General features: G+C 43.3%; 1 protein-coding gene across 7 annotated transcripts in view; it reads right to left on the minus strand.

Annotated features, from left to right (window-relative positions):
- Positions 1–14,017, minus strand: part of LOC126215106 (guanine nucleotide-binding protein G(q) subunit alpha) — a 103,513-nt gene that overhangs the window by 79,286 nt on the left and 10,210 nt on the right. For all 7 annotated transcript variants that reach the window (XM_049941762.1, XM_049941761.1, XM_049941759.1 and 4 more), the window contains one exon: positions 1,466–1,620. In XM_049941762.1, coding sequence (XP_049797719.1) covers positions 1,466–1,620 — 155 coding nt within the window. The remainder of the gene's footprint in view (positions 1–1,465; positions 1,621–14,017) is intronic.

Genomic DNA, 14,017 nt, shown 5'->3' on the forward strand with positions numbered 1-14,017 from the left:
TAATTTCAAGTTGCCGCCACTCATACCTCACCTGTCATTCATCAACATCTCTGCCCAAACTCTTTGCCTTTGAATATGTCTGCTTGTGTCTGTAAATGTGTGGATGGATATGTGTGTGTGTGTGTGTGTGTGTGTGTGTGTGTGTGTGTGCGCGCGCGCGCGCGAGTGTATACCCGTCCTTTTTTCCCCCCTAAGGTAAGTCTTTCCACTCCCGGGATTGGAATGACTCCTTACCCTCTCCCTTAAAACCCACATCCTTTCATCTTCTCCTCTCCTTCCCTCTTTCCTGATGAAGCAACCATTGGTTGCGAAAGCTTGAATTTTGTGTGTATGATTGTGTTTGTTTGTGTGTCTATCGACCTGCCAGCACTTTCGTATGGTAAGTCAGATCATCTTTGTTTTTAGATATATTTTTCCAGCGTGGAATGTTTCCCTTTATATATATATATATATATATATATATATATATATATATATATATATATATATATATATATACAAAGATGATGTGACTTACCAAACGAAAGCGCTGGCACGTCGATAGACACACAAACAAACACAAATATACACACAAAATTCTAGCTTTCGCAACCAACGGTTGCTTCGTCAGGAAAGAGGGAAGGAGAGGGAAAGATGAAAGGATGTGGGTTTTAAGAGAGAGGGTAAGGAGTCATTCCAATCCCGGGAGCGGAAAGACTTACCTTAGGGGGAAGAAAGGACGGGTATGCGCGCGCGCGCGCACACACACACACACACACACACACACACATATACATAGGACAATTAACTGTCGTAAGTCACAGCTTTTGTGGGACTGTACCGAGAAAATCCCTTGGATCCTGAGATCCAAGTGACCATTAGTTCATTCATCAGGGCAGAAAAAATGATAAGTTGTGGACGGTAAAAAGGATGGCATTCTTTTTTTAACTTTCCCCACCATTCATGCTCTCCTTCCCATTAACAGAACTAATAGTTCCCAAAACTATGATAATATCATTTACTTTTGTATGTTTATACAAGCAGTATACCTCCTGAAGGTAGACTTTGGCCAACAATTCCATTTCATAATTTCAAGTATTTATATCACATTTTCTGTAATTTACAATGTTCAATTTTAAAAAATAAAAAGAAGAGTTCTGTGTTATATGCATTTTTGCACCAGCAATATACAGTGGCAATATTTTATGCAACAACACAGGAGGTGATAATTTATTACTATTACTGGGCAGAGCATGTTGAAAGTCAACTGTTATTGTTATTCCCTCCAAACAGTCACTATTCCACATCATCTTCTCCCCCGCCCCCACCCCCCTTTTATAAGTGGGTGTTTTAATAATCTGCACTTCAATCATTATCTCAGAAGAAATCATTACCACAAAATAAAAACATCCTATTATAAAAGGGATTGTTTTAGCTATTCTGTTTTTAACCTCTTTTTTTCAACTCCAACAAAGTCCATACTTACTATTTGGCAGAGTCTGTGAGCTGGTACTCGCGACGCCTGTCGTAACATTCCTGAATTCCTGCATCTGCCCACAGATCCTTGATGGCCTCAACATATGGACTTTCAAACGTTGTTACTGTTTCGAAGTCCACACTTCGAATGAGTTCTGCTTTTTCCTACAGAAAAAGAAAAAGATCACTTTATAAATACAGAAAGAAGTTGTAGTTATTATTTATTTATTTATTTATTTACACGTCTAGTTTCGTAGGACCAAATTGAGGAGCAAATCTCCAAGGCCACGGAATGCTATTACTATCTTCATCACCTTGACCTTTATCTTGAAAGAACACACCACCGTTTGACTGTATATTTCTGTATTTTTCTTGTGTACAATCTAGATTTCGGCTTTCATGCCATTATCGAATACAATTATCTGACACAATCGACATCATTTTGCTATGTACTGTGCAGGATGGCAAATACACAGTTCAACACATTTACTTAACAGATATAAATTAATAGTGGAACAGTTACATCTTAAAAGCATAAGCTAGTCTTGTGTTTACCTGCTTTGGGCTGACTTCAACAGATATAATGTGCTTGTGCAACAATGTGCTACTTTCCTACACCACCTTAACTTTGTACCACTTACAAGTATGTTAAGCACGTGCTGAGTTTGTCGAAATGTGTATTTGTCGTCCTGCACAGTACACAGCAAAATAATGGTGTGAAAGCCAAAACCCAGATTGTACAGAAGAATAATACAGTAATATACAGTTGAATACCATGTACTCTTTCAAAAAAATTACTATATGACTGTGGTTCAGCACAGTTGGAAATGTTTTTGAAAGAAATTATAAACTAAGAGTCACTTGTTAAAAGAATCTTGTGTGTTGCTAAGGTGTAACTACGAATGCTCTGAGTTTTTACTCTGTGTAATGTCTTATGCAAGACTTCATTCTTAGAGTTTTATCTTGTTAAACTGTGAGCAACAAATGTGTTTGTTCCAATCAGGTAACATCTGTAAAGAGCTATGCTAACAGGTTATGGACCCAGACTGCATACTTCAGCACATATATATATAAAAACTGGGTAACTACTGGCACATGCACAGTCCTTTCCTGGTTTGAGGAGCGGCATCAGAATAGCCTCTCTCCACGAGTTGGAAAACTGGCCTGTCTGCCGTATCAATTTAAAACAGTCAAGAAGGATTTCATGTGACTCTGATGGAAAATGTCAAAGCATGCAGTACTGGCCTTGGCTGTGACCGGGTGCAGTATACTTGCCCTTCACAAGAGTCACACAGTAGTGCTGAAATACCAGATCCTAGCTGGCTTTGGCAGTAGTGTTCCAAAATGCTCTGCCATCATCTGAGCGATGCCACTGAGCATTTTTTGGAGACAACCTGGCTTCAGTACTGGTGCTATTTGGAAACAATTGTGTTTACTGGAAATCCTCCCAATGGCTTCCCATACTTCCATAGAACAAGTTGAACAGTTGATGGGAGTCCAGGAATGCTTGATTTTTTTGGTCATCAGTCTTCTGAGTGGTTTGATGCGGCCCGTCACAAATTCCTCTCCTGTTATAACAACCTCCATCTCAGAGTAGCACTTGCAACCTACGTCCTCAATTATTTGCTGGATGTACTCCAATCTCTGTCTTCCTCTACAGTTTTTGCCCTCTATACTTCCCTCTAGTACCATGGAAGCCATTCCCTGATGTCTTATCAGATGTCCTATCATCCTGTCCCTTCTCCTTATCCGTGTTTTCCACATATTCCTTTCCTCTCTGATTCTGCGTAGAACCTCCTCATCCCTTATCTTATCAGTCCACCTAATTTTCAACATTCGTCTATAGCACCACATCTCAAATGCTTCGATTCTCTTCTGTTCCGGTTTTCCCCACAGTCCATGTTTCACTACCATACAATGCTGTACTCCATAAATACACTCTCAGAAATTTCTTCCTCAAATTAAGGCCAATATTTGATATTAGTAGACTTCTCTTGGCCAGGAATGCCTTTTTTGCAATAGCTAGTCTGCTTTTGATGACCTCCTTGCTCTGTCCATTATTGGTTATTTTACTGCCTAGGTAGCAAAAGTCCGTAACTTCACCGACTTCATGACCATCAATCCTGATGTTCAGTTTCTCACTGTTCTCATTTCTATTCCCTCTCATTACCTTCGTCTTGCTTCAATTTACTCTCAATCCATACTCTGTACTCATTAGACTGTCCATTCCGTTCAGTAGATCATGTAATTATTCTTCACTTTCACTCAAGATAGCAATGTTATCGGCGAATCTTATCATTAATATCCTTGCACCTTGAATTTTAATTCCACTTCTCAACCTTTCTTTTATTTCCATCATTGTTTCCTCGACACACAGATTGAACAGTAGGAGTAAAAGGCTACAGCCTTGTCTTACACCCTTCTTAATACGAGCACTTCATTCTTGCTCGTCCACTCTTATTATTCCCTCTTTGTTGTTGTACATATTGTATATGACCCATCTCTCCCTATAGTGTATGCCTACTTTTTTCAGAATTTCGAACATCTTGCACCATTTTGCATTGTCGAACGCTTTTTCCAGGTCGACAAATCCTATGAAAGTGTCTTGATTTTTTTAAAAGTCTTGCTTCCATTATTAACCACAATGTCTGAATTGCCTCTTTGGTGCCTTTACTTTTCCTAAACCCAAACTGTTCCTCATCTAGTGCATCCTCAATTTTCTTTTCCATTCTTCTGTATATTGTACTTGTAAGCAACTTGGATGCACAAGCTATTTAGCTGATTGTGCAGTAATTCTCACACTTTTAAGCTCTTGCTGTCTTCGGAATTGTCTGGATGATGCTTTTCCGAAAGTCACATGGTATGTTACTACACTCATATATTCTACACACCGACACGAATAGTAATTTTGTTGCCACTCCCCTAAATGATTTTAGAAATTCTGATGGAATGTTATCTATCCCTTCTGCTTTATTTGACCTTAAGTCCTCCAAAGCTATTTAAATTCTGATTATAATACTCGATCCCCATCTCTTCTAAATTGACTCCTTTTTCTTCTTCTATCACATCAGAAACATCTTTCCCCTCAGAGGCTTTCAATGTATTCTTTCCACCTATCTGCTCTCTCTTTTGCATTTAACAGTGGAATTCCCATTGCATTCTTAATGTTACCACCCTTGCTTTTAATGTCACCGAAGGTTGTTTTGACTTTCCCGTATGCCGAGTCTGTCCTTCCGACAATCATTTCTTTTTCGATGTCTTCACATTTTTCCTGCAGCCATTTCGTCTTAGCTTCCCTGCACTTCCTATTTATTTCATTCTGCAGTGATTTGTATTTCTGTACTCCTGAGTTTCCCGGAACATGTTTGTATTTCCTCCTTTCATCAATCAACTGAATTATTTCCTCTTTTACCCACAGTTTCTTCGGAGTTACCTTCTTTGTACCTATGTTTTCCTTCCCAACTTCTGTGATGAACCTTTTTAGACATGTCCATTGCTCTTCAACTGTACTGCCAACTGAACTATTCCTTTCTGCCGTATCTGTAGCCTTAGAGAACTTAAACGTATCTCGTCATTTCTCAGTACTTGTGTATCCCACTTCTTTGCGTATTGATTCTTCCCGACCAATGTCTTAAACTTCAGCCTACTCTTCATCACTAGGCTACTATATTGTGATCTGAATATGTCTGCTCCTGGGTATGCCTTACAATCCAGTATCTGATTTTGGAATCTCTGTCTGACCATAATGTAATCTAACTGAAATTTTCCTGTATCTCCCGCCCTTTTTCCAAGTATACCACCTCCTCTTGTGATTCTTGAACAAGGTATTCGCTATTACTAGCTGAAACTTGTTACAGAACTCAACCTTTTCTTACTACCTGTAACTATGTGTCTAGCCTTGGTTCTCAACTCTAAAAGGGTGCAAGGTTGACTGCTATTGGGCAGTATTAAAATTGCCGAAAAGCCACACACTTTACCCACATTGCTGAGCAGCACTCGTTGCCTCATAAGGTGACCAGAAGACATTGGAACGGATACGTAAATGGCACGATGGATCACTCTTGTGATACGATCCGGACACTCCTAGACACTGTCGCGGTGTTCAAACACAGCCAGCTGGCTAAGCAGCATCCAGTTAGCCCTGCTGTCTACTGATATTGGTGGCTTCTGTTCAGTAATGCTTCATCTATTAAGTCCACCCAGAGTGGGAAGTGGTCACTGGAATGAAGGTCATCAGTTGCTTCACAGCCCGTGTTTGCAAGGGCTGGAGAGCAGTATACGGCTGAGGATGACCCAGTAACACACGGGAAATGAGCAAGTCTAGCAGCATTAAGGATCCACAACACCTGAGCTATCACGATGTTCTAAACGACTTGACCCCTGGGGCAAGCATAGTTCGAGCTCCGTAGTACATTACGGGCACCAAAATCATCGAGTTGGAGAACTGGGTGGGTGAGTTGTTCAATAAGGACTGTCAAAGCCTCAATGTCTATTGCAGGTAAGTATAGTGAGCAGACAGTGATCCTCTTGAGCCACACAAACTGCAACAGCTAACTCAGCAATCCCTCCCTTGGCCCTTTCCCCAGTAAATCAGTCATTGTGGTGCGGGGGATAGCCCCACAATACAGGGGCATCAGATGCTTTAAAATGCGCTTCCTGCACAGAGGGTGTTCCTGTGCTAGAAGTTTCAGTTCCTCCACACGTGTCCTGAACCTATTAATGTGTGCCATTGCAGTACGGGGGCCATTTATCACGGGGGTTGCCCTTTCACCCTCTCTCTCTGTCAGGGACGGGAGCCCATACTGGGTGGAGGTTCAGACTTGGCACGAGAGGAGTGCCCTAGGCCAACATCAAGGTCCGTCGGCCCTGAGGGTGAATCACAAGAGGCACCAGGGAGAACAATGTCGACATCATCGACGACTTACTTCCTGCGTCTATTCTTTGCCTTTGTCTTTGATTTTTTTTTGCCCTGGGTAGGCTTCAGAGGCACAACCGTGAACGTGGTAGTAGCACTGTTGGATGGTGGACCACAATGAACCTCTGGAGGAGCAGTGAGATCCACGGTGTCAACAACCACGGCCTTTTCTGTTGTTCTGGGAGGAAGTAACTGCAGCAGCAGCAGGACCACAAATGCACTGACAAATGCATATTCTAGTGCCTACACTAGCAACCTCTATTTCTGTAGCAGCATTGGCCTTCTGAACAGTCTGTTTAAGAACAGGTAGTGAACTTTGTCTTCCCCCATGAACCATGGACCTTGCCGTTGGTGGGGAGGCTTGCGTGCCTCAGCGATACAGATGGCTGTACCGTAGGAGCAACCACAAAGGAGGGGTATCTGTTGAGAGGCCAGACAAACATGTGGTTCCTGAAGAGGGGCAGCAGCCTTTTCAGTAGTTGCAGGGCCAACAGTCTGGATGATTGACTGATCTGGCCTTGTAACATTAACCAAAATGGCCTTGCTGTGCTGGTACTGCGAACGGCTGAAAGCAATGGGAAACTACAGCCGTAATTTTTCCCGAGGGCATGCAGCTTTACTGTATGGTTAAATGATGATGGCGTCCTCTTGGGTAAAATATTCCGGAGGTAAAATAGTCCCCCATTTGGATCTCCGGGCGGGGACTACTCAAGAGGACGTCATTATCAGGAGAAAGAAAACTGGCATTCTACGGATCGGAGCGTGGAATGTTAGATCCCTTAATCGGGCAGGTAGGTTAGAAAATTTAAAAAGAGAAATGGATAGGTTAAAGTTAGATATAGTGGGAATTAGTGAAGTTCGGTGGCAGGAGGAACAAGACTTTTGGTCAGGTGATTACAGGGTTATAAATACAAAATCAAATACGGGTAATGCAGGAGTAGGTTTAATAATGAATAAAAAAATAGGAGTGCGGGTTAGCTACTACAAACAGCATAGTGAATGCATTATTGTGGCCAAGATAGACACAAAGCCCATGCCTACTACAGTTTATATGCCAACTAGCTCTGCAGATGATGAAGAAATTGATGAAATGTATGACGAGATAAAAGAAATTATTCAGGTAGTGAAGGGAGACGAAAATTTAATAGTCATGGGTGACTGGAATTCGTCAGTAGGAAAAGGGAGAGAAGGAAACATACACTCCTGGAAATTGAAATAAGAACACCGTGAATTCATTGTCCCAGGAAGGGGAAACTTTATTGACACATTCCTGGGGTCAGATACATCACATGATCACACTGACAGAACCACAGGCACATAGACACAGGCAACAGAGCATGCACAATGTCGGCACTAGTACAGTGTATATCCACCTTTCGCAGCAATGCAGGCTGCTATTCTCCCATGGAGACGATTGTAGAGATGCTGGATGTAGTCCTGTGGAACGGCTTGCAATGCCATTTCCACCTGGCGCCTCAGTTGGACCAGCGTTTGTGCTGGACGTGCAGACCGCGTGAGACGACACTTCATCCAGTCCCAAACATGCTCAATGGGAGACAGATCCGGAGATCTTGCTGGCCAGGGTAGTTGACTTACACCTTCTAGAGCACGTTGGGTGGCACGGGATACATGCGGACGTGCATTGTCCTGTTGGAACAGCAAGTTCCCTTGCCGGTCTAGGAATGGTAGAACGATGGGTTCGATGACAGTTTGGATGTACCGTGCACTATTCAGTGTCCCCTCGACGATCACCAGTGGTGTACGGCCAGTGTAGGAGATCGCTCCCCACACCATGATGCCGGGTGTTGGCCCTGTGTGCCTCGGTCGTATGCAGTCCCGATTGTGGCGCTCACCTGCACGGTGCCAAACACTCATACAACCATCATTGGCACCAAGGCAGAAGCGACTCTCATCGCTGAAGACGACACGTCTCCATTCGTCCCTCCATTCACGCCTGTCGCGACACCACTGGAGGCGGGCTGCACGATGTTGGGGCGTGAGCGGAAGACGGCCTAACGGTGTGCGGGACCGTAGCCCAGCTTCATGGAGACGGTTGCGAATGGTCCTCGCCGATACCCCAGGAGCAACAGTGTCCCTAATTTGCTGGGAAGTGGCGGTGCGGTCCCCTACGGCACTGCGTAGGATCCTACGGTCTTGGCGTGCATCCGTGCGTCGCTGCGGTCCGGTCCCAGGTCGACGGGCACGTGCACCTTCCGCCGACCACTGGCGACAACATCGATGTACTGTGGAGACCTCACGCCCCACGTGTTGAGCAATTCGGCGGTACGTCCACCCGGCCTCCCGCATGCCCACTATACGCCCTCGCTCAAAGTCCGTCAACTGCACATACGGTTCACGTCCACGCTGTCACGGCATGCTACCAGTGTTAAAGACTGCGATGGAGCTCCGTATGCCACGGCAAACTGGCTGACACTGACGGTGGCGGTGCACAAATGCTGCGCAGCTAGCGCCATTCGACGGCTAACACCGCGGTTCCTGGTGTGTCCGCTGTGCCGTGCATGTGATCATTGCTTGTACAGCCCTCTCGCAGTGTCCGGAGCAAGTATGGTGGGTCTGACACACCGGTGTCAAGGTGTTCTTTTTTCCATTTCCAGGAGTGTAGTAGGTAAATATGGATTGGGGGGAAGAAATGAAAGAGGAAGGCGCCTTGTAAAATTTTGCACAGAGCATAACTTAATCACAGCTAACACTTGGTTCAAGAATCATAAAAGAAGGTTGTATACCTGGAAGAATCCTGGAGATACTAATAGGTATCAGATAGATTATATAATGGTAAGACAGAGATTTAGGAACCAGGTTTTAAATTGTAAGACATTTCCAGGGGCAGATGTGGATTCTGACCACAATCTATTGGTTATGAACTGCAGATTGAAACTGAAGAAACTGCAAAAAGGTGGGAATTTAAGGAGATGGGACCTGGATAAACTGAAAGAACCAGAGGTTGTAGAGTTTCAGGGAGAGCATAAGGGAACAATTGACAGGAATGGGGGAAAGAAATACAGTAGAAGAAGAATGGGTAGCTCTGAGGGATGAAGTAGTGAAGGCAGCAGAGGATCAAGTAGGTAAAAAGACAAGGGCTAATAGAAATCCTTGGGTAACAGAAGAAATATTGAATTTAATTGATGAAAGGAGAAAATATAAAAATGCAGTAAATGAAGCAGGCAAAAAGGAATACAAACATCTCAAAAATGAGATCGACAGGAAGTGCAAAATGGCTAAGCAGGGATGGCTAGAGGACAAATGTAAGGATGTAGATGCTTGTCTCACTAGGGGTAAGATAGATACTGCCTACAGGAAAATTAAAGAGACCTTTGGAGAGAAGAGAACCACTTGTATGAATATCAAAAGCTCAGATGGCAACCCAGTTCTAAGCAAAGAAGGGAAGGCAGAAAGGTGGAAGGAGTATATACAAGGGCGATGTACTTGAGGACAATATTATGGAAATGGAAGAGGATGTAGATGAAGATGAAATGGGAGATAAGATACTGCGTGAAGAGTTTGACAGAGCACTGAAAGACCTGAGTCGAAACAAGGCCCCGGGAGTAGACAACATTCCATTAGAACTACTGATGGCCTTGGGAGAGCCAGTCATGACAAAACTCTACCATCTGGTGAGCAAGATGTATGAGACAGGCGAAATACCCACAGACTTCAAGAAGAATATAATAATTCCAATCCCAAAGAAAGCAGGTGTTGACAGATGTGAAAATTACCGAACTATCAGTTTAATAAGTCACAGCTGCAAAATACTAACGCGAATTCTTTACAGACTAATGGAAAAACTGGTAGAAGTGGACCTCGGGGAAGATCAGTTTGGATTCCGTAGAAATGTTGGAACACGTGAGGCAATACTAACCTTAAGACTTATCTTAGAAGAAAAATTAAGAAAAGGCAAACCTACGTTTCTAGCATTTGTAGACTTAGAGAAAGCTTTTGACAACGTTAACTGGAATACTCTCTTTCAAATTCTGAAGGTGGCAGGGGTAAAATACAAGGAGCGAAAGGCTATTTACAATTTGTACAGAAACCAGATGGCAGTTATAAGAGTCGAGGGGCATGAAAGGGAAGCAGTGGTTGGGAAAGGAGTGAGACAGGGTTGTAGCCTCTCCCCGATGTTATTCAATCTGTATATTGAGCAAGCAGTAAAGGAAACAAAAGAAAAATTCGGAGTAAGTATTAAAATCCATGGAGAAGAAATAAAAACTTTGAGGTTCGCCGATGACATTGTAATTCTGTCAGAGACAGCAAAGGACTTGGAAGAGCAGTTGAACGGAATGGACAGAGTCTTGAAAGGGGGATATAAGATGAACATCAACAAAAGCAAAACGAGGATAATGGAATGTAGTCAAATTAAATCGGGTGATGCTGAGGGGATTAGATTAGGAAATGAGACACAAAGTAGTAAAGGAGTTTTGCTATTTGGGGAGCAAAATAACTGATGATGGTCGAAGTAGAGAGGATATAAAATGTAGACGCAATGGCAAGGAAATCGTTTCTGAAGAAGAGAAATTTGTTAACATCTAGTATAGATTTAAGTGTCAGGAAGTCGTTTCTGAAAGTATTTGTATGGAGTGTAGCCATGTATGGAAGTGAAACATGGACGATAACCAGTTTGGACAAGAAGAGAATAGAAGCTTTCGAAATGTGGTGCTACAGAAGAATGCTGAAGATAAGGTGGGTAGATCACGTAACTAATGAGGAGGTATTGAATAGGATTGGGGGAAGAGAAGTTTGTGGCACAACTTGACTAGAAGAAGGGATCGGTTGGTAGGACATGTTTTGAGGCATCAAGGGATCACAAATTTAGCGTTGGAGGGCAGCGTGGAGGGTAAAAATCGTAGAGGGAGACCAAGAGATCAATACACTAAGCAGATTCAGAAGGATGTAGGTTGCAGTAGGTACTGGGAGATGAAGAAGCTTGCACAGGATAGAGTAGCATGGAGAGCTGCATCAAACCAGTCTCAGGACTGAAGACCACAACAACAACAACAACAACAACAACAAGTGAACTTGGTGACTGGCAGGCCCTTGTACATATTTTTGGCCTCATCACACAGGATGTGCTTCTTTGTTTTAATCACGTGTATCTTTCTTTCTTCAAGAAAGACGCTTTAGTCCCTACTCGAGACAATATGATCCCCAGAGCAATTTACACACTTAAGAGGAAATGAACAACCAACTCCTTTGTGGGCAGCCCGACTACATTTGCCAAAACTGACTTCTTCCTTCCAACTTAGAGGAGCCTGCCCAAAGTGCCGCCATTTAAAACAGCGCATTGGGTTAGGGGACACAACACCACACGCTTAGGTGAAGGAAATCTGCCTCGATTTGCTTTTTAATTTCTGTGGGTAGTTCTTTGAGAAAGACCTGACACTGAGTTCTATACAAATACCTGATGAACTTCTGTCTATTAGTCGTTTTTGAGTACATTCGTGAACATTCAAGTACAACAAAAAACACCACAGTAACTTAAGTGCACTGTTGTAAATTGAAAGTACATATCGCACTGTTTATTAACATTCGTACACGAGTGCGACTGATGAAAGAAGACTTGTTGCCAGTAGTGATGAGTTAACTGTAATCAGTGGAAATTGAAATTAACTCATTTTTATGAATTTGTGCAGAAGAATATTGAAGCAACCATCAAATTTAACATTTCAATTGTTGCTGGAGGACATCAACTGTTTCAAACACTTATAGCTTACGACTGAAATTTTGTTTGTTGGCAGCGTAGATAACATAAAAACCTTTAAATATCTTCTGGAAGTGACAGCAGTCTACACTTGCTTTTATGAGACATGTACTTTTGGCAAATCTGTGAAGCAAATCACTTTAAAACACATGTCTCTCTTTAAATATATTTTCAAAAAAATTACTCCAAAATAAGGAACAACCCTGTAAGCAACAGTACACAGTACTAAGTTATGTTTTTAAAATAAACACAAGAGCTACATGTAGTGATGTGTCTTTTCCTTTCTAGTTTTCCTTACTGAATGTTTATTTTTCTGTATATTGTGATCCAATCACATTAATGTGACCACTGCATATGTTCGACATCAGCGTGCAATAACCATTCACAGACAACAGGTGGCAGCACTAGCAGTGGAGGAGGGTATATAATGTGACAGGATGTGAAAAACAGCACAGTCATCGTCGTAATGCTGAAATGGAGCGATTTAGCTGACGTCCAAAAGATCGTGACCACTGGCTTTTGGGCCGAGACTGGAAGCATTTCTGAAACGGTTAAATTTGTGAACTATTAGTGTCCCACCATTGTCAATGTGTACCGTACGTGGTAAAATGGCGCTACCCAAAATCAGTGCTAACGCAACTGTAGTGCACCATGGTCCACAGATGACAGGGTTGAACGATAAGTATCCAGATGAAACAAGGGGCTACCAACAGTGTCTCCTTAACAACCGTTCAGCAAACGCTGCTGCATAAGAGCCTCTGCAGCACGCGCCTGTTTCACGCAGCCACACCGACAGCTGTTCACCGACGATGAAGGTTGGAATTTGACGCCAATACTGCAGCTGGACGTCCTCCGAGAGCGACAGGCGGCATTTTCACGTGAATCACATTTGACGCTCCATCGGACAGACGGTCACTGGCACGGAAGGGTCTGTGCTGGAGGAGGAAGTATTATGGTCTGGGAAATGTTTTAATGGCATTCCCTATGTGATGTCATTCTGGAAGAGACAATCGATCAACCCAAGTACACATCTAGCCTGGAGGACTTCGACCACCACTATGTGTTTGTTTCTTCTCGGCACAACGGCATCTACCAGCAGGACAATGCAACGTGTCGCACAGGTCACAGTGTACGTTTCAGGTTCGAGGAGCACCAGGATGAGTTTACCGTAATTCTCTGCCAATCAGAGGCAGGGCCACGTGTGAAAGCAGACCTGTAATACCAACTCGGCCGCAATTTCTGCCCAACAATTTACACGAGTATGACTACCAATCAGGTGACTGCAAAAAAGATTGACAATTGCCAAACTGTGGTCGAAAGCAGAGCTGACCACCCAGTGGCAGAGCACGCTGCTTCACAAAATTTGCTATCCGTATTGACTCGCAACAAGTTGTTCGTTCCCATAATATTCCCGGAGTCTAGTCTCCACTAGCTCACTGTCCCACAACCACCTTCATCCCACCCCAGGAGCCTGCCTTGATTCATCCTGCACCTGCACCCCCTCCCACTCAATCTGTCTTCTGTCATCCTCTCCCAATAGATTCCTCCACATTATCAGTGCTCACGTCACATTCTTATCCTGTACACCTGCTGCCTTCCTCGACACACACACACACACACACACACACACACACACACACACACACACACACACACTTGCCGTGCTGCAGAACTCCTTACGAAGTCCAAACAAATGGAAATCACAGAATGATAGGTCTTTGCTTTAAAGATAGTAATCAGGTTGAGTCCCACCAGCTGATAGTCGGGTCTTGACTTTCACTGGGGCTCTCTCCCCTTTCCTCTGCCACTACTTCTTGGACGATATGGATTCAGGAGTGTAGCGGAACCAACGTTTCATCACAGTTGACAATCCTACTCAAAAATCGATATCATTCTTTTGCAAACTTTGCTGTAAGTCTCTGACGTACCTCCAA

This window comes from Schistocerca nitens, chromosome 12, assembly GCF_023898315.1.
Source record: "Schistocerca nitens isolate TAMUIC-IGC-003100 chromosome 12, iqSchNite1.1, whole genome shotgun sequence".
NCBI classification, from domain to species: domain Eukaryota; kingdom Metazoa; phylum Arthropoda; class Insecta; order Orthoptera; family Acrididae; genus Schistocerca; species Schistocerca nitens.